This window comes from Ruditapes philippinarum, unplaced genomic scaffold (assembly GCF_026571515.1).
Source record: "Ruditapes philippinarum isolate M1 unplaced genomic scaffold, ASM2657151v2 ctg3992_1_1_1_1, whole genome shotgun sequence".
NCBI classification, from domain to species: domain Eukaryota; kingdom Metazoa; phylum Mollusca; class Bivalvia; order Venerida; family Veneridae; genus Ruditapes; species Ruditapes philippinarum.
In genome coordinates this window covers 73,699-96,580 of record NW_026863466.1, presented here as the reverse complement: position 1 = coordinate 96,580, position 22,882 = coordinate 73,699, and the positions used below count along the sequence as shown (strand labels likewise).

The 22,882-nt window shown below is 29.5% G+C and overlaps 1 protein-coding gene across 8 annotated transcripts in view; it reads left to right on the top strand.

The window, feature by feature from the left end:
- LOC132722149 (uncharacterized) overlaps nt 1-22,308 on the top strand; it is a 68,513-nt gene extending 46,205 nt beyond the window's left edge. For 6 of the 8 annotated variants that reach the window (XM_060706589.1, XM_060706583.1, XM_060706582.1 and 3 more), the window contains exons 2-7: nt 15,398-15,528; nt 18,515-18,743; nt 19,457-19,477; nt 19,977-20,288; nt 20,635-20,664; nt 21,142-22,308. In XM_060706589.1, the coding sequence (XP_060562572.1) occupies nt 15,398-15,528; nt 18,515-18,743; nt 19,457-19,477; nt 19,977-20,288; nt 20,635-20,664; nt 21,142-21,275 (857 nt within the window). In that variant the 3' untranslated portion in view covers nt 21,276-22,308. Of the gene's footprint in view, nt 1-1,005; nt 1,200-7,736; nt 7,921-15,397; nt 15,529-18,514; nt 18,744-19,456; nt 19,478-19,976; nt 20,289-20,634; nt 20,665-21,141 lie in introns of those variants that run through there. The other 2 variants (XM_060706587.1, XM_060706586.1) reach the window with 2 other exon arrangements.
- Nucleotides 22,309-22,882: the final 574 nt, after the last annotated feature.

The window sequence follows — 22,882 nt, the reverse complement described above, 5'->3', positions numbered from 1 at the left end:
TGCTAAAAAAAGTGAGCACTTTTTCGGCGCCGCCCCCCATCCAAAAGATACATCAGGGGGTTGCCAGAAGGGGGATGTGCCCCCTTCTGTTTGGGGGGTTTGAAGGGGGCGGAGTCCCCCTGATCGCCAAGAAAATTTTGGACTTGTGAGAGGCTTAAAATGACCCCAGGTCGATCATAAGGTAACGTGTAACCAACGCTGAAAAGCCTTTGACTCTATCTCAATTCCTTGCAGCACTTTGAAATAAATTTTGATGGAAAAAATCGAGGCAAAATAGTGATTTTTGGCAAATTTGAGATGTCCCCTCGTTGCCATGGTAACAGGAAATTTAAGACTGAGCATGTCGTTACAAAGGCAATGGTCCAATCAACATTTGTGCCAAGTTTGATTAGTATTGAAGCATTTTTCATAGTTTCATAGCAGTTTGAACTTGTAACAGGAGGCTTTTCAGTGAAAATTGCCATTTTTCACAATATGCTCATGGGGGAAAGGGTTAAGTACGCTTCTTTGGTTTCTATAAAATAGATAGTTTAGCTTTTAATGACAAACATTTGAGTAAACGTAATTATAATTTGTCTAATTATAAAAGACACATTTACTGTATTTGGTATACTTCACCATGATTTCTACCCAAAAGATTACCTGCCTACTCTCTGTGGCAATAATTTTATTACAGCGCCCACGCTGGTTTGGTTCTGTTCTCACTTTCATTGGACGTTGAAAATTTGTATCAAATATATCGTCAGTTTGTCTGATGTTTTGCTTGTATGAGAGCTTTTGATTCTTAACTGCAATAATTCGTTTCATGTAGCGCATTTACATATCAGTTAAGTTAATACATCTAAAGTATAGAAATAACCAACCAGTATTCAAAATGTTTTTCATGTTGGCCTAGTAAGTTATTGAAGTTATTGAAGGAATGTATGAATTATGATTGCTTCGATGTAAAATGGTTAAACATTAGTCAAGCATGGCAAAAATATATTCCGTGAAAAGACAGATAAACGTGTTTTACTTATTGGACCAATTTATGAATATAGATTTTGTTAAACATGTTTACGGATTACTTTGCTGAGTATAGTGGCTCTGTGAATTATGTTCCTTTTCGTGTTACATAGTATTTTTAAGTTAAACTAATATCATGTTGGAATATTTTTGTCGCGTTAGCTTATGTGTTCTTTTGATTGCAAGGAAAGCTGGTAAGGAAAGTTCTTAATAAATTTAGTTTTTAATGCAAAAATGAAGTGAAATCTCTTCTTTTTCAGAATTTTTACAACATAATTATGTAAATGTACATTTTATTGAAGTACGGCAGTTATTGTTCGCGTCACCTTTTTGTACTAAGCACAAACACTATTTAAATTCAACATTCCATAATAACATAGCAGTAAGCCTTCGTAGTTAAATACGCAACAAATGATGTTCTTAATACACGAAAAGTATTACAATATAAAAGTAAAAATACTTCGCATTCAATTGGACTAAGTATTCATATAAATTTAATAATTTTGGCTGACATGAATCAAAATTTTATCAATAATCAATACAAGAAGATGTAACTGATTGATTTTTATATAAGGCTAGCATAAATATATCTTTTTGTGGGATAGGTTTTTACATATATTTTACATCAAATAAAAATCTATCGAAAGTGAACGGCATTTAATGAAATAACATTATTCTTAACTGACATATATTTTATCCTAAATTTTCAGTTAAATGATTATCGAAAATGATATTTGTCGGATTGACGTATACAGTAAATTGCATGTTTAATTCGTAGTCATCTTGATTGGTGTCATTGTTACCCTATACAACTAATTGATACTTAAGCTATTAACATTATTTACATCTGTATCTATTTTTCTAGAGCTTGTCGTAAAATTTGTTTACAACTTTTCTAAATTTTCACCATAGGTGATTCATGAATATCGCGCAAAAGTAGATTTTATACAAGAATATTTTGATAAAGCCACACTACGGTATAAAAAAGTTGTACAATTTTAGCAGATCAGATGATTAACATTATTTTGTAAATGCTTACTTAACTTTATATAACAACAAGAATTATTTCAAAAATATAACAGAAATGAATGATAATTATGGTTGGTAAAATTGACATTGTCTGAATAAAGTGCTACTTTAAATTCATAATATTTTAAGTACTATAAGCACACAATTGTTTACTATTACAACAACAATCAGTGTTTTAAGTACATATTTTTATAGTATAACAGTTGATACTAGCGAACATTATTACCGCAACAGTCATGCGATATAAGTATCATATACTATTATATCAAGAAAAAATGAATAGATGTATACTATGCACAAATTTGATATTACAAAATATTTATATTTGCTACACAGTCTCTTTGTAAATACAAAATAAATATGTTTTAATTTCATACAAAGTAGAAATGTCATGTTTAAAATTATACACACCATAGATGGACACAGATATTGATATTTTTAGTTCCTTTTAAATCTTTTAGTTTTTGTTTATATTCTAGAAATTTTATATCAGATTTGTATGGCAAATGGTGTTAATATTTGTTTTTAAGTCTGTTTATATTGGGGTATTAAAGAAATAATGATATATAAATAAAAACACGATACTAATTAATTGTCATGAAATGTTAGCGTTCTCATACACACAAATGTTTTAGTGTATCGTTGTCATAGAAACATAATCATCTTTACCCGATCTGCATTGCAAAACTTTTTTATCAAAACTTTTTTTTGCAATAAAACATTGCGTATAACTTTTATGTGAATTTCTTTTAAGATGATACGAAGTTTTAAAACTTAAAACACTACATAAACTGCGTTATCTATTAATTAACTACTTAGTGTTTATCTCAAAAGAAGAAAAGCTTTAAAAAGATATTCACCCTAGTTTATATAACCTTAGTGGACTAAATTGGCCCAATACGTAAAATCATTTACTTTGTTTCATAAACAGAACATATAAATGAAATAATGGTTCATGTCAATTAACCATTTTGATTGAAACGAAGGCGCATCTTTCACCTCAATCGGTTTCTAAAGGAAATAAGTTCATTTTTATCTGAAATTATTTTCATGTTCTATGAATTCAATATCATTATCTGAAATCTGTAACTGAAAAGTATCTCGAAATTCCGTTACTTACCTAAAGTGCAATAGGAAACAGGTCCAATAATTATTACACTTTTCACCACTTGAAATTGTGCAAAAGTAGTTAATCATGATAAATATCTTTGCACAAAAGATGTCAATAGTTACCTCATTTATTAGAAAAGCTATAAATCAGATGTTGCACTTGTAAGTATGCGTCGGTACCGGTTCTTTTGTTGAAGCCAGGATGATAAACATATATGAGAGTTAGCACCTTACTTTTTGAAAAAATATATGATTATCAGTTTATAAATTTAAGATGAATTTTTAAAAAATTTCAAAAAGGTAGAACTTTAATATAATGTTTTCAAACATGGGAAAAATACATAAATTAATATGTTTGTTTTTTATTCTGTTTCTCGCATCAAGTATCATTTAATTAAGAAATTTCGAATGAAATAATTTTAGATTCAAACATGAGCAAAATGACTTTTCCATGTTTCAAAATGCGAATAAAAAGGCAGACCCACCATGGAAATGAAGCTATTAAATCCATGAAATATCTTCTCAAGTCATGTTATTCGGCGAATTCTATAGTGCATGTCGCCAATAATTATGTAGTGGCGGATTTAAACTACATTATACAAAATGTTAAACTACTTATATGATTTGTAAATTGGTTGGAGCCAATGTTTTATTTGCAGGTTATAATTGCATGGAATGCTATAATTACGCTACAGGGTATTAAAAACAATGTTTAATGTGCAAAATAAAAGTATTTCTATTAGACTCCTAAAGCGTATGGTCTACTGCGTAAAGATCAAAGCAGCTAGACTTGCAAGGATTACTTTTCGTAAAAAAGTAAAACGGAATATCAACAAGGAGGGGCGGCATTCAATGAAGGCACCCCCCTTGTCCCAAAAAAAAAAGAAAAATATATTTCACAGGGCTTAATTATTATATTTATTTGCTAATATTTTTAACTTAATTTTACAATAATATAAACAACGTGTGTACCTCGTATATTTTAAAGACGTAAACAAATATGACGTCTACTTTAAGGTAACTTTGGTATTCAAGTAAAAAGACTTTAATGCTAAATAAACTTGGCATTCATATGATTTCATGATTTGAATGACAAATTTATCAAAAATGATCCAAACTGTAAATTTAGTTTGAATTTGGGTTGACAAAATATTTTTTTCTTAATTTGTGTATTAGTTTTGCAGTTTTAAACTGCATGCCGATTTTGGGCAAATGTGCAAATACTCAAAATTATGTCATTCCTGCGTCAGAGATCCTATCTAAATGCTATATCAGTAAAATTGCCAATTTTCATTTAACAAAAACTGAATTCGCAGAATACCGTTTTGTAAGTTTAATTGGAAATAAATTGCTTGCATAGAAAAAACAAATTTGAAATCTTATTTTTTATTGATTATCTTTGCAGTGTCAAACTGCACATCGATTTGGGCAGATATGAAAATACTTTTAATTATACCATTCTGTACCGTCAATGATCTTACACTAAGACTATATATTAAGTAAAATTGTTAGACTTCCTTCACAAAAATGGAAAATGTTAAAAGTATATTTTAAGTCAAATCGGTAATAGATTACTTTCAAAGAAATAAAGTTTTCATTTGAAATATTATTTAGTTTCATATTGAGATTTAATAAATATATCATTAGGACATAAGGCTTTGAAAACTTTCAGATCTGATATCTGGATGTTTTAAGAAAAAAAGTCTAGAAGGTATACAAAGCCAGTTCCTGCTTAAAGCAGCACGCCTCCAGATTCATGCTAACTTTCATGAAAATTTTGAAAATGTGTTTAAAAGTAGTATTTAGTGAAATAACCAAAAGGAAGCAATTCGTAAATTATCAATGGCACTTACAGCCCACGTAAATTATGAAAAAGAGGACAAAATATGCAAAAATTGCCCTTACTGCGTTTGTAACGTAGTAGAAATATAATTGTAAATACTGAAAAATAAGTCATTAATCGCACATAACATGTAAATTATTACTTGAATCTTGAATAATTTAACTTTTCCTAAAGTCTTAGTACATTTTTCTCAAATTTGTTTTTATTGAAATATTTTCGCTCATCTGGAGGCATGCAGCTTTAATAGTAATATAATGATAGATAATACAATGTATATAAATTTCGTTATCAATGTTATAAATTTTTTAGTCATGGTTGACTTTAAAAGTTATGCAAATCATATTGTAATTTTTTTACATGACCTTCTTGTCTTAATAAATAGAAAGTAATTAATACTGTAATAAAATAGGTTGAAAGAAAAAAACAACGGATTGTACCTTTTAATCATTGAAATTAATATGGCCAACTTAAGTAGACATTTTATATCAATAATGAAACATAAGAACAGAATTACATATTAATTCACCATTAATGTCGTAATTGCTATAATAAAGAAATAATCATCAGAAATAGGTAAGAAGTACGACAGAAAGAAATTAATATAAGAAAAAGGAAAGAGTACGAAATATTTCATTTAATATCAGAAAAGGGTAATAGTGTACGAAAGATTTAAATCATAAAAAAAAGAGTACGTAGGCGAAAGATTTTAATTGCAAGGAAACTAGAAAACTGGACGATGTGGTATTTGTATTAAGACCAAGTATTTCAGATTAAACTTGAACAAAAAATAAACAAATTAAAAAATTAATAAATAGATAATAAAATAAAAAAACGACCAAAATGACATTTGTATAACACTTTAACAATTAAACAGTACATACAAATCATTGACTAAATACTAAATAAATACTTCTGTCTTCCGCATTTCCATCAAACATTTTTTTAAATTATTTTTTGTGTGCATGTTTCCAATTAGCGCCAGACATGCAACCTAGAAATCAGAGCCGCCCATAATGATATTTTATTGCAAAGGAAAATCTTTTTTTATATCGTAATGAAAACATTATTTTTTGAGAAAACTTTTTCATTGAAGTAACGCTCCTGGATTTATCATATCGTTACACTTTGGTAAATAAAATCTAGACGATTATAATTCTTAGCAACATATGAATGCTTCAAAGCAATAGATGACGTTATAATTAGTAATATATCTGACATGATTCATTGCTCAGAGACGAAAAGCTGAGAGCGTTGCTCTAATTTTAAAGGAATTTTCCATGTTTTTGCGTGAAAGTCGTTTATAAATATTCATTGGAATTGGCCACATATACACTGTTTGCGTTATAGTTAATGGCACCTGAAGTTACATAAGAAAATCAAATGAATAGAAGCATATTTTCCTGCTGAAGTGTTCATTTCTGGGATTATGTGGTCGAGTCGTCGCTGATTTAAGTCACTTGCTCCTCACAGCTTTGGGTTAGAATACCATCAGGTACTTTGGTTTTTGTTCATGTGAAGATGTTATCCAGACATACTACGGTAGGCCGGTGGTCGTACACATGCGCTCGTTCGTGCCTGAAATAATGCCTGAGATTTTTCTCCTCTGCAAAAGAGGGAATGTTGCCATATGACCTTTAAAATTTCGGTTTCACTCCCAACTCTCTAAATAAATCGTGGTAATTATATACCAATTTCTGTCAAATATATGCCTCTTATTAAAAGTGGTAACAATTCATCCTGTAATTCAAAAATAAGTATCGATTTTTTGTTATAACTTATTCGCACTTTGTCTTAATAATGTTTCATTTTCAGTTTTTAATGTATATTTAACAGCTGTTCAAAACTATAATAGCCCTTATTAATTTTCACAAAATATATACCTTTTTCGTTGTACTATTCGTTTTCTGGACTTTTAGAAAATTACGACTGTTACATGCACTCGCAATTTTACTTGGGACTTAAGACAAAAATGAATAAAATAGTGTTCTAATTTTCTAACGACACTCCAATATTTTTAATGTTTTGGGTGAAAAAAATGTTGTTTAGACGCATAAATCAAATTGATCAATTTAAACCAAATTAAATTATTGATGGCATGAACTATTTGCTCTTAAGAGTTTGGTTAATATCTATTGTCAGCATGATTTTTTTCTGTTGACTTTTAAGTATATATTCAAGAAAGACAAATTCATAAATTAAATTTATACAAATTCATGCAAAATTGTACACTTCAATGACGTTCAAATAAATCATTAATAAAATATTAAGTCGAGTTTCATCTCGTTATGATATTTTCTCAGACCCTAAATTTACTACATATCATGATGACATTCAAAAAATATAATAAAGTATAGAATAAATACAAATACATCATCTCCTAATTTGATTATTGAACTATAGCTTTGACTCTGTCATCCTATATAATGCATTTATTCTTAAGCATTATAATTGCCTATACGCTAATTAAAATACATTTCTTTACTCAAATGAAGGAGTATCTTCGTTGGCTTATTTAATATCCTTCCGCATATATCAGTTACAATTTATTGCAATACTAAACTTTAACTAATGATATACAAACGCCTAATCAGTAAAGTATTAAATCGATGATTTTATTCGGTTACTAATATCTTAAACAGGAATGTTGTGTAGGCTTTAATGAATGTACTATTTAGGCAAATATGTTATTTCAACGTCAGTCAGGCAGAGTACAGTATCTGTCGTACATGGTTACACATACATCTGAATAAAAAAAGAAACGCTCTTAATAAAATGATTTGTTTAAGTATGATATATTTAGATGAATGTTTGGAAACTAAGACGGTCATGTAAATATGGAATATGAGAAGTGTGCTGTCAGATAAAGGAATTTAAAATGTGTCGTTTCCTAAGGATATTGTGTGTTATATGTCTTCTTTCGACATGTACAGTCGGTAAGTATTTGCAATCGTTTTATTATGTTTTTTTATTTAAATAGATTGATACTGAGAGCTTAATGATTTTAATATAAAAATTTTGACAAACACACTTAACATTAGCAAAGATTCATTTAAATATGCCATAAACTATAGTGCAAAGAAACCAAAAAAAATAGTAGTAATTAAAGTAATACTGAAAAGTATAAACAATTGAAACTAACATAACAAAACGTTCTTCCTGTGAAAATCATTACCTAATGTTTCTTAATGATTTGCGTATTCGTTACATTACGTACCTTGTTGGATAGATAAATTTCAATCATTTATTTCATACAGAATCTATTGCATTAAGTATTATATAAACATTAAAAAGGTAATTAATTAAAGAGTCTATTTTAGTCTGTATTTTATTGCATTGCATTTCATATTAATCCTTCCAATGCAATCTGAAATAAAAAAAAAGAGGAAAACATATTTACGCCATACAAATAGCTATTTGTTAACGATTATAGAGTAATATAAAATTTGAATGACAGTAAACACATGTACTTCATTCTTGTACTTTAAAGACGATGATTAATAGCGAATTATGTTAAAAAATTTCAAAATTGCGTTTTTCTTTAAATCATCAACAGTCAATCCATAATTGAACTAATTTATATATCAAGATTAGTATATTCAAATTTGCTTAAAGGCTTAATGAATACATAAAATAAGTTTATTCTTTAAACCTTACCCACTCGTGTAATAGTTGAAAAAAATCATTAATAAAATCATATTAAAATATAAATATTACACTTGGACTAAATAGAAAAATATATTTAAATTCAGTGCTTAAGTCAATAGTTGTTTATTTATTAGAAACACAAATTTTTATTTGAAATACAAATCTGTCATCATTTCCTTCAGTTTAGAAATAGAAAACATGTATTTAGTCAGTTAAATAAAATAAACTAGTCACGAGAAATTACCAAGAGTAGAAATGTCTTTTTTACCTTGTTATATATATAAAATAGGATCTTAACGAAACAATGACTATAATTTGTGTCAATTATTTTGTCATCATTTTGCTGAGTCATACTTTATATAATATCATACTGTTTTTATACTTTACTCATTATAAGGATTGGTATTACTTTTTTCTTTATCTCGCATCAAGTGTTACAATAAAAGTATTCGTCAAGTACATAAAGGATCACGATTGATCTGTGCATGATTATAAAAGAAAACTTAACGCCTACATCTATATTTGTAAACTTTACTAATAATTTAATTTTAGCATAATTTTTCAACATCGATGAAAAGTCAAACAGTTAATATAGTGGATTAAAAGTTTCTATGATTTTTTTACATAAATAGGTTGCAAAAAGGTAAAAAGAGTGTTTTTTTCCGTATAGCCGGGAAGTGATATTTGATTTCTTTTCTCTTTAAACTAAATAGGCGCGACTTGATGATTTAAAGTAAGTTTTCGTTTCAAAGGTTTTAATAATTTTTCTGCATTCATTTTCGGTGTAACTGTGTGACCACGTTGAAATTTTCAATCTTTCAACGTATCATCCATTTAAGACATAGCATTTTTAACTGAAAACTGTTCTGATGAATAAAATTTATGCCGACTTATGTAATAAAAAGATTAAATAAAATGTATTCTATGCTTTTCATTTATGTAAAGGAAAACCCCAAAAAGCATCGAGTGGTACTTTTTCACACTGGTAAACATCAATAAATTTTTGAATGAATAAATGAACTTCAGTTTGGTTGGCTTAACTGTTTAACATCGATACAGTGTGTATCAAAAACTTATACTTATGTTGCAATAATATATTTTGTAAAAATGTTATGCTTTGTTGCATCGTATACAGCTTACGGCGTAAATAGTGTAGGCGTGCGCTGTATACCATGGCTGTAACCCTTTTCATTTGATAAAGCTTACACCGAATACAGCTTAATGTCAGTTGTACATCAATGTGCTGCATAACATTGTATATAACTTATTTTTGTCAGCTGGTCAATATAGTGACCGTCCTTTTTTCGCCACGGGTACGCGGACGTATCCGTTGGCGACTACGACTTAGACGTCTACAAGTCCAGCTTTGACCACGACTTTTTCGAGCACGATTACAACAACAAAAAACAACTTCGACTTCCACTATTATGACTACAAGTCGTAGTCTGCGACGACAACGAACACGACTGCGACTTAAAATACTTGATCGACAACTACGACCACGACAACAACTACAAATAACAGCTTAGCAGTTGTATACGTTGTCAACTAACAAATACAGCTAACTGTAAGCTGTATATTGTTTCAACAGTGCCTGTTTTTTTTTTTTGTTTTTTTTTTGCTTTTTTAAAGAAATACAAATGTATCTTATTATCATGTTTTCTTTTTGGTTTGCAAAATTAACACTTAGTTACTTGAATTATTGAAATAAAAGTTCAACAGCTATAATCAAGAACATTTCGTACGTTCATATTGTATTTCATTTAAGACAATTAATCCCCATTTAATCTCTTTCCATCAAACGTATGTTTTCATGTGAAAAGGCCGAAAAAACTTCTCAAAGAGTATACGTTCAAGTCACAGCTTGTGTTGAATATTTGCGCATTATGTCTTACAATCGATAAGAACGAATACAATGTACAAATGATGTAAAAATTACGATTGATAAGAGCAAACATAAATCATGTAAAAATTACGATTGATAAGAGCAAATATAAATCATGTAAAAATTACGATTGATAAGAGCAAACATAAATCATGTAAAAATTACGATTGATAAGAGCAAATATAAATCATGTAAAAATTACGATTGATAAGAGCAAATATAAATCATATAAAAATTACGATTGATAAGAGCAAACATAAATCATGTAAAAATTACGATTGATAAGAGCAAATATAAATCATGTAAAAATTACGATTGATAAGAGCAAATATAAATCATGTAAAAATTACGATTGATAAGAGCAAATATAAATCATGTTAAAAGGAACGATATGTTTAAAACTTAACATCCCTAAAAATTAATGCCACATATTCTATGAAAACAATAAGATTAAAAAGATTTTTTCTGGTTGCATCATTAAATATCTAGGGAGGAAATTTAATTTAATTTTATACTATAGTTGACATATTAATAACATTCTAATAAAACTCATTCAGACACAGCAAATACATTCTCTTCATGAAATTTTATTTTGGAATCTATAATATATAGATTGATATTTTATTTTAAAAAATCGAATGACAAGCTTTTTTCAATGTTTTGAATTTTAACTTGTTTAGGCATGATGAAAAGAAAGTAAGATAAATACCTAACTTTCGATAAAAATTAATGTTTCCATTAACAAAAATACAGTATTTGTACAATTTATTGATTTTATGGGTAGAGATGCAATATTTCATTAGTATCATAATCATAAAATCTGCCAAACTCAATTCAAAGTATCATGAAATGAAACAGGCCATAAAATGTGGTTGGAAAGACATGAATGAGATTGTAATTTTTCATTTAATTTATATGTTGATGTTATTTTAATTGCACTGCACATATCTACATATCTAGTATGCAGCTGCAATTTCGTAATAAAAACTGCATCGTACCTGTCAACTGTCTCATGATTAACTACTTTAGATAGTTTGCAAGTTATGACTATGCAGTATTTAAATTTGTTTAACAAAGTGATTAAATATTATTGACTTATTTTTACTGTCTGACCACAAAAATGTATTTTGAACAAATCCCTTAATAGTAGATCAGAGTTTGATAATTTAGCACACAGCGTCTTGATATTTTGATGTATAGATTCGTTTATAGATTTGTTTATTGTCATATTAGATACAGTGGTTGCTAAACTATAATTGTATTATAAATAGTCCATTACCCTGTTGTAAAACATTAGGCATTTTTATTCGTTGATAAAAAGGGGAAATTTTATGAGGTGTATTTATGTCAAGAAAATAAATAACCAAATATCTTTTTGTTGTGTACGAGTAAATCACATGTAAAATTGGATGTATTATTACTCAATGTGCACTATATAAACAGATGTTGAATGACATAGTTTAGTTTTAGTACTTGACGCTTCATTACAAGATCAAATCAAATGACCGTGCATTTCAGGCTTAGTTCTTCATCCAAAACTGAATAAAAAGAGCTAATGACTCTTAAACAAATTCATTTGTACAATTATGAGCTAATATCTTTAACTTCGTACTTAATTAAACCTTTTACGCCGCTTTGGTCGGACAGACCAAAGTGCCGTAAAAGTCGGACTGCGTTAAATGTGGTTAACTGTTCCAACCCGTGCTTATTTAGCCATAGTTTTTTTGTGTGTTCCAAAGATATTATATCATTTTAGGCTATTAAGACAGTGCATATCTATTCCCTCTTGGGTCTGTAGCAAAGGATCATTTTTGCGGCAACCATGTTAACCATGAGTTTTCAGCTTCAAATAACCTTTTTGAGTTTAGATAACGGTGGTGTTTTATAACAATTATGTATTGAAAATATTTATGTAAATTATTTCATAAGAGCATTTGTTCTATTGACACTGTATATCTTTAATCTTATCCTCAGTCTTTGTCCTTTTGTTCTTAAATGTTAATACGAATTAGTTTAGCCAGCAACTGAATAGTTGCAGTTTTATTTCCAATATAATATAATACACTACAATAAGTTTACTACAAACTTTATATCTAGTTACTATATTGACAATCTTCCTAAACTGAACAAAAGTGTAGGTATACGTATTTCGCCAATATGATTATATTAAATACAGGGAAATGTTGTTGCTTTTTTTGTTGTCTTTATCCGAAAAGGTACAAATGTTCTTAGATAAAATATATCAATCTTTCTTTTCAAAACACGTAGTTATTAATAACATTTCACATAAACAAAAAATAGTGAATGCATAACAACTATGAATGCATTTCAAATATAAATTTGAATATTAAATAGTTGAGTATGACACAGTTTCACTGTTTCTATTGTTAACATCAAAATATCGTTATATATATATTCATTCGATTAAAAATAATAGGAAACATAAAAAAATAATTTATTTAGTATGAAATGATAAATACATTAATTGATAAATTAATCATTGAAAATTATAACAGTTTGAATTCATAATCTTAGGTAAACGTTTCATTGAAGCTATTGTCATTATGTTAAATTGTGTAAAATATTTTTGTGGATATACATGTTTATAAATTGAAAGATTATGTTATCGACAAAATGTATTTATTTGTCGTTTTCTGTCAAAAAAGTATTATTTTAGAGAATTATTCATTGGCTATTTTGGCAACAAATATGAGCTATTTTAAAATTTTTATTAAAATGTTAAACTACAGTAACAAAATATTCAATATACATGGGGTTCATTAAACCATCAATGTCTTACATATTCAACAGTTATCACACATATATATTTGTCATAAAATTACATAGCATTCATTCAAAAGGATATGAAATAACGATTCGGTGTCACATTGTAACAGTTAAAGGAAAAAAGCAATCTTTAATTAGTTTGCCATAAAAGACATAGACAATCACTATAGTCTACATGTATTTATGTTAAACGAGATATTTAAAAAATATACCCAAAATGCATATTCAAGAAACAAGCCAATTGTATATTTAACGAACAAATACCTTGTAAGTGACTTAATATGTTAGGCGTTTTAAATTACTTTTTGTCTAATAGAATTGCAATATTTCAAATGAATCTTGATAAATTAAAAACATGTAACTTTAGTAAATCGCTTATTTTAATCTATCTAGTAAATGGACATTTTTTAAAAAATAATTTCAAACACTTAATCCGTTTACGCTATTAAATTGGTTACTTAATACTTATACTACGCTTACCTATAATAAGCAGTCATAATTTTTTTGTTTAAATGTTTGGTTAATCTGCCCCCTGTTAGACATACCGGAATATTTGTTTTTTTAACATTACTAGACATTCCTAGACAGACCGGACAGTTCAAATACGATGTAACGGATCGTTACATTAAATTAATGACTTGCAAATTACATAGTCTGTTATTTAGTAAAAAAATCAATCTAAGTGTCCTTATCAACCTCAGTTTCTTCAAGGTTAATTTCGATATTGGCCACGATGTTATGTTGACAGTTTTGACATTTTCAATTTTGCCGTGTTGGGCTTTCTTTAGGGATTCTATATTTATCTATATTATGATCACATCCGTGTTATTTGTGCCGTGTGGCGGCTGTAAAAAGTCTCCCCGTACATTTAATCAATGATGTTATATTTTCGATCCTTGAAGATCGTTCAGCACGACATTATTGTTGTGCTTGTGGTATTTTTAGTTTCAACTTTTCGGCATTTTCCACTTGGGTGGTTCCAATATTCCTACTTGAATAATGTTGAATCACCCTTAGGATATGTTGCCTGCTTTTTAAATTTGTCTTTTGACGTCTTATCTGTGATACGCAGGCGTCATAACCTCTGATCCCCTTTCAAAATTCCATTTTATTTAGTTCCGCCCATTGTTTTCTCGTTTAGGGCACACGCTTTTTATTACTTGGGGACCATACGCCGCTTTTCATGGAATGGCACGGAAGTGTCACATTGAAGGTTCCATGATAAACGCCGTATGAACACATCTGCGGATGTTTCTAAATTCAAAATTTTACTATTTCACGTTTAAATGTTGAATTCTGCTTAAGCCGGTGCTAGGGGGCGTGGACGGTAACTTGCACTTTCCAGTACCGTCCATGAACAGGCTCAATCAAACCGAGCCTGCAACATTTTCAATTTTGCCGTGTTGGGCTTTCTTTAGGGATTCTATATTTATCTATATTGATGCAAAGTCAGTTTAGCCAGTTAGCTAAAACGAATTTTCATCTAGAAGGAAAATTTTAATTTCAAGTTAACGTTCTTATTAAACGTGAAGTATCATTATTTCAGTAGAAGTATAAAATGGAATATGAAATGCTTACAATACGTCTTGAATTTCGTCTCGTTAAGACCAATAGCACAATAAGGTGGTCATTACTTTCTATGTGTCAAACTCCGATCAGTGATTATCTCAATGTGCTGAAGTTAAATGAAAATCACGATTTTTTTCCCTTATGCATTCTTTTTTAAAACTATATATCAGTCTAATATTCATCTTTCAATCTTATCGATGTGTTGAAGTTTAGTTCTTACGTCGACTGTTAAGAATAATTCGAGTAAAATTTATCATAGGTAAGTCGAAGTCATCGATTTATTTGACATTTTCGATCTCGATATGTTTTTTACATTTTTTTTAGCCTATCAATTTGTAAAATATGAGTCAATTCCATAGCGTTCCTCCGGTTTGGAAGAAGAAATAAAGTTTTTAGGCAAGTACCTTCAACTTTGACTAACTGAATTCCTGCTATAGTTTTAAAAAGAACAAAAAGAACAATAAGGATCAAAAGAATGCCAAGCAGTTGAATATGTTATTTCTTAGACAATTTTACAATTTCAGATTCGACGGAGAAGTTTTACCCATTTCAAACAACCATTCCAAAGTTTCTACCGGTCCCCACAAATATTACCGTCCATGAAGGAGAAACTGCTCGTCTGAGATGTAGAGTAACAAATCTAGGAACTAAATTGGTAAATATATAAACTGACTAAATTTATATTCAAACAAACATTCCTATTTGTATTATAAGAAATATTTATGTTGCGGGTAGCGTGGCTAATGATTTCTATAGATGTGTTTAAAAAATTTCAAAGTCTTAAACAGGAAACAACCCATGCAATAACCGGATAATTTAAATGTAAGTTCGGATGAGTTTTATAACGTATTGAATATGAAAACAAAGATCAACAAAGAAGGTATATACTCGTATCTAATGAACTAATATTTTGCTTTATGTTTGGACTTTGTCAGTTTGAAGACCTTTTCTTCGTTATTGTTTTCAGGATAATAAACTGATATAGCTTTACGCAATTATTTCTTTGAAATGTTCTCTGATTTAAGACTGTTTGTCTTTTATATTTTAATTATTTTATATTAATGATTTCCTTTTTCTTCTGTGCTTATAAAAACTCACTTTTATTAATTTTCATCCTTCACATGCATGTATCGTTTCGCTTCAATTTATTCTAAAAAAGTAAAAACAAAATGCTAAATGAACGTTAAAAACAGCAAAATTTAAAATGCGACAAGTTAAGTTTGATTAAGCTTAAGAAAAGATTATTAAGCATAAAGTAAGTTTGTATAAGTCCATCAAATATAAAATTCACACTTATTTCCATAAAGTAATCGATCAGATGTTTTTTAGAACTAAGGCAAAACCTTCTGTTAGAGAAAATCTTTCATAAAGTATATAATGAAAATTTACAAGATCATGATATTAAAGAACTTTGCCGTGGTGGTTTAGGGGAGATGGTATCCAAAGGTTTAGAAATACGAGAGTGTCACAATTTTAAATTCATTCACATGATGTTTAATCTGAATAAGCGCAAAATGCGTAAAAAAATATTCATACAACCAAATTGAATAATGTTTGAAGGACGATGTTAAGGAGTTATATGGAAAACTGCAACCTCCCCAATGACCAGTAGCTGAAGCTTACGCAGTATTCTAACTTTAAACAATTAAGGTGCTGGAACAATTGATCCCAAAAGGACCAGAAAAAAGAGATAAACACTATGTTTAATAATGGAAGGTTTAAAAACCACTAAAGAGTCTCATGGTTGGGTTTTCAATATTTTTTCAGCCGAACCATATTTGTTCTTTTCGTTTCATCGTTTTTGTACACGGATTGGGGCCAAACATTGCTGTTAAAACATCATGAAATTTCTTTATCGCAATGTTATTAGTTTCTGTATAAAACGGAGAGCGAATCTGAAAATAAAATCATAACAATTATACGCTGTTTAATGTTCGACAATATTAAATCCAACGCTTTGCTTCATAAGTAAACATAGTTGTACTATCATGTAGTCTCATTTGAGATGAAAAGTGCTTTTCAAGGATGGCTGTCTCAATTTCGCAAACATGATGTAAACCATCCTAAAGTTTTATGCAATTACTAGGAATTAATACACTGAACTGTCTGTTTTGATATACAAACATTCTCCTCTCCAGTCTAAAACCATCACGCTGTGACCATCTTGTCCATGATACACGGAGGAGCTCCATGAAGCTAAACGCCTAAAACGTAAACTTGAACGTAAATGGCAAAATTCAAGACTTTGTGTAGACAATGCTATATGCAGAAATCATTGTACCATGAACACAAAGCCTGCAGGTATTATCTGTAGATAGAACGGGTTCAGTCATCACTTTTAAGCAGACGACTCCCAACTTTACAAGTCATTTAAACCAATTGACCAAACTCCAAAGGCAGGCATAATATACCATGTTGAAAGTTGGTTCAATGATATTATTTCGTGGATGGACATAGAACATTTTTAATTGAATTCTTACAAAATCGAGGCTATCATTTTCTATAATCAATGGAAATCCTAGTAAATTGAAGATATAGAGCTAAGAGTCGGTGGTTCTGTTACAAAACCAGCAAGACATGTGAGAAACCTATGCGTTGTTTTTGACTCCAGAATGAAATGTATGTCAAAAATAGGGCACATTAGACAAAACCTCACGCTAAATGCAACAAAAACATGAATTTAACTCGCACGTTCAGACTTGATTCCATAAATTCCCTTCTATACGTAGCATTAAAGACAACAAACATACTGCAAAGTGTCCAAAACATGGCAGCTCTAAGCATAAGACGATCGTCTCGGTTTTATTTCATCATTCATGTTCTTTAGGATCTACATTCGTAACACAAAGCTGACAGAATAAAGTATAAAATCCGAATTCTCACTTTCAATAAGTTACATGCTTGAAGTGTACAAATGAGATATCTGAGGTCAAAAAGTGCATCAGCCACACTTGTACTTCTTAAGTGTCGAACTGTTACGTACGGAGACAGATCTTTTCAATGTGCTTCGCCAAAACCAAGGAACACTATACCATTAAGTCTAAGAAAGTCTTTTTACTCTTTCAACAAATATTTGAAAACGCATTACAAGGGTCGTAGTAAAACATTACGACGTACATATGTACGAGCTTATATTTCATAATGTGTGTTTTGTGTACTCTTAAGCACCAGTAACATTTTACTTTCATTTATGTAGGCTGTGTTATATACATTGATACTTTAATTGCTTTACGACTTTATTTAAGGTTTGATCATTTTAAAAAATATTTTTTGCCAATTTAAACAATTGTATATGTTTCAAATATTTTATAGTTATTATAATGTATTGTGTTAATAATCATCATTGTACAGCGCCCATATGAGTATAAATGAAAAGGGCGCTATAGCTATAAAAGTTTGGTTACAGAATAATGTTCTTTCTAAATGTGTGCTTGATAGAATCTCATAACTTTAACAAAGTTGAAATACTTACATCCACTGTCTTTTGATTTAGAAAGTCCGAATTACGTGGCCTCTAAGTATTGACTGTCTTTTTCACGAAAACAATTTTTAAAGTAAAGTCCCTGCTAACCATCCGATTCCATGTGTACAATCTCATAGGATGCTACTTCTTTATAACTTTGTATTCCTTACAATTACAGATGGCGTGGCGTAAGTCCACAGACATATCTCCAATGACAGTAGGAGATGTAGTATTCACGCGAAATAAGAATATCGAGTTACGAACAGAGATGATTTCAGATGCCGATGGGGAAGAAAGCAGATATGATCTGATCATGAAAGACATTAAGCGATACCAGGCGGGTTTATACGAGTGTAGTCTCAGTGCAACGGAAAATTACATCCAAAATGTAACATTACATGTATTAGGTAAAATACTAATTATATAAAGATAAGTATGGTGAACATCGATTAAAATATCTATTACATGTATGTAAGTTTTCACTTTGTTTCCAGATTTCAGTATGTTAGGAATGGCTTTTACTTATTTTTTTAAGTTTTGCTCATTCTTACATTGTATCTGCAATAGAAATAAATATTCTTAGTTAATATCTATTTCAGTTTGACACCCATATGAATTAATCTTAATTTCTTGAACTCGTAAGTACTTGGCTCAATTGAGAAATTGAAATCGTGACATTTTGACAAAACTTTGTAGAAGTACATTATGGAATTGCCTGAAAATAAAAATGAGGCTATATTAAGTACGCTATGCATTTGATGTAGATATCGTCGACTTTGAAAAAGAAAACGGAGCTTTATATGAAGTACAATATGCATTTGAATAGGTTAAATTGATAAGATTTGATCCGATAATCACTTCTAATAAAAACACCTTGTGGTTCAAAAGCTAAGAATCCATTGGTTATATTTATATGGTGAGAAATACAATGTAAGAAAGCGATCAAAGCATTTTCAGTGACATAACTTCCCTTATTCGTATACTTCATCCATTTGTAATTTAGTCCGATGTATCATTAACGTACATTATATAGCTAACTTTGCTACTAGATTGCACGAATTATATTTATACTTATAACTATCAGTATTGTTTGTCTTATGTAAGGTGCTTTAAATTTCAGAGCCAGACGACTTCACACTAGGTAAGATAACAACTGGTCTTATTTACATGTACAATTCAGAGCCCCTTCTTTCTTGAGGGAGGAACGCGTTCTTGCGAACAGTTTATAACAATACAAATCATTTATGCAATTAAAATATAAACATGGTTTGAAGAAGAAAGTTTTCACTATTCTTAACGTTTTAGCCAACAATTCGTACAAGAAAACAAAACTTAAAAGCGCATAAATATTTATTGAGTTTGCCACTAGTATGTTCTGTCCATAGCTAAACTTTTGCTTTTAAATATCATCTTATGTTTATTTGTTTACGTAAATTGTTTTCTGGTAATCTATTCGGTAATGTCAATGACACTGTTACCAATTGTTGTGTCAATCGGTTCGATTTTAATATTATGATCCATTTGGGTTTATACTTTTAAGAAAGCTTACTCATTTGATATAACGCTATCTTCAAAACACAAAACAACAAGATAAATAGAATAATAATAAAAAAAAAACACGGTTTGTTATATTTTTTCAGAGATGCAGTTGCATGGCACGCAATATTTGGGAGTCACGGAAACAATACATCTGATATGTAATGCTACAGGATTATCAACAGCTCCTGATGGTGTTGATTGGTTCTTTAATGGTGATCTGATAAGTGAAAGGAACCCTCGCTGGTTTGGACGATTATATAAAATAAACAAAAAACCTGTACCAGGACGTTCTTTAATTAGTGAAATCATGATTGAAAAGGCCACACGGGATGATACCGGTCATTATATGTGCCGACCTTTAAAGTCGCGGGGTAATAGATATATTGCAGATTTGACTGTAATTATTATAAATGGTAAGTTTTGACCATATGTGTTGAATGCATATAATTATATGTAAATAGAAAGAAATATGTAATAATATTAGAACATTACGCATGAACATATTAAGATTTACAACTTTCTATAAAGTAAGTTCCATTCTCCAAAAAATTGAATAAAAACGCGCAATTTTCTTTTAATTTGTAGGGGTGATGTGTTGCGTAGCATATAATAGTTTTGTTGATCATAAGTTGCTTTTTTGTCAAGAAATGAATTATGTCATCTTTACAAGGGTATTAACGTACAATACTTCTCGAAAGTTTTTTTTTACAATTATTATGATTATCTTATGATAGTTTCTGTTTTTTTTTTGTATTTCAGATAGTAAGAATTACAACGGCCCTAGAAGAGGTAAGTCAGTTTTGTCTAGTGTGTTTTTAATTTTAGAAATGTTATAGTCCACATACATCACTAGTAGTGAGATGTAATTCCTAGGTGCCCGCTGCCCGTTGTGTTTTTTTGTTTTGTTTTTATTGTTTTTTTGTTTTGTTTTTTTTTGGGGGGGGGGGGGTTGGTTGGTGTGTGTTTTTTTTTAATCTATGTTTTGCTCTTTAAATAATATTGTTTACTTTTGCATTAGAATCTATGAAGAGTCGTAATGGTTTTATATATTAATGGATCAATAACGTTTTTGTTTTGTAAATGTTACTTTATTCTAGTGGTATTTTCTGTAAATGCTACTGAAAAATTAACGTGACAGCTTATATTCTAATGAAATGTTCTAACAAAAATTACAGATAAGGTTAGTTTTTATGCATCTAGAAAAGAATAAAAATTATGAATCCATTATTAAATTATTGCTCTACTAATATTAAATTTTAAATTCAGAAATTGGAGAAGACACGACAAAAGCGCCACTTCATTCAAAGGACTGCAGCAGTGGATCATCTCGTGTGAACTATTTATCTATTACTTGTATCACTACGTTGTGTTACTTTATCACATATATCACGTATCGATGAAGTAATATTTGGAATATTCATACTGAGGTGTTAAGTACTTCATTTGAAATAAAAAGGGAAGCGGTTCAAAACGAGTAACATAGATATTTTCATTTCCCAAAATCAGGATGTAAATGCAGTTGCATCCTTCAGTGCTGTATGTCCGCCGATATATTCTCAAAAATGTATTTAAGCCGGCGGAAAAGAGTACAACAGAAAATAGCGATGTATGAATTCTAACTGCAGAAAAAACAAGGGAATGTCATTTTAACATAGATATGAATGTACGGATGCTGTCGCAGCTACAAGTGCAATGTCTTAAACTTTTGAAATATACATTCACACGAGAAAGATTATTCTTGCAAGCGAAAACAGTTGGTCTGCATCACATTTACTAATTATTACAAATGCTGTGACACAGTGTCCTTTGGTTCGAATGCAAGAAACTACTGGGATATCTACATGCATTTACCGAAAAAAAACATTTTTGGAAGCAAAAGCAACTCATAAGAAGAAATGGTATAATCAAATTTCTACTGATATATATGTCTGATATATATGTATATCAATTACTTCTAATACGACGCCTATACTTATAAATCGTGTAAATAGTGTAAATAATAATTATTTAAACATGTGTGTATTACCCGTAACAATCACTTTCTAATAATTTATATTATTGTATAATTATATTAATTACTGCCATGAGTATTATGTATTATGGTATTTGCTTGCTTGTTCAGCTATCAGTAATTAAGATAAGTTTCTACATAATACCCGTCATAAAAAATTCAAATTGAATCTAATTTGTCAAGCGAAAATAATTCTGTCATGCATAACATCTTACTATTCATGCACTTACTTATATGGTTTATGATATTATATAACGAATGATTGTTTAACCGTGAAGAAAGGAAAACAGTGGTTAAATAGCGATCCAAGGATAAAATTGTAGTTTTTGTTTTGGTGTTCAAATTGATATTATTTTAGATCAAAATCTGAAAGATATGTTTCATCATTGAAAATTGTTTGCTTCGCTTGCAATTTCTAATTTTACATCAGTTGAATGATTATGAAATACGATGCCAGTTTTAAGTATTATCTTCCTAAACTATTTTCTCTTATATAACATCTGTGTTTTTCTCTCGATGTTTTACATTCTTGCATTTGTTTCTTTCAAATTATGCATTTCTTTTTTTAAATGTTATATTTTTGATTAATCTCCAATCTATGTTGTACCAAAAGCAAAATGTTGTTTTTTGTTTTAAATATAAAATGTAATGTGTAGTATACCAATATTATTATGTGCATTAAGGGGCTTCCGTGGTCGAGTGATTATAGTCGATGACTTCAAACCACTTGAACCTCACACTTTAGTCACATGCAAGCATGCTATAAAAGAATGATAATATATTTCCTTAATCTCGTTAGAATAAAAACGATTCATAGTAAAGTGACATTATGCTTACTTTTGATGTCAAGTTGAGCAGAATTGACCATGTATTTAAAAAAAGGTAATAAGTCAATAATCAAGGCTAAATAGTGTTTGAGATAAAAGAATAAACTTTCTAAAATAAAAAAGAGTTTCCAACTCTTTTTACAAATAGAACATAACCACACAAACATTT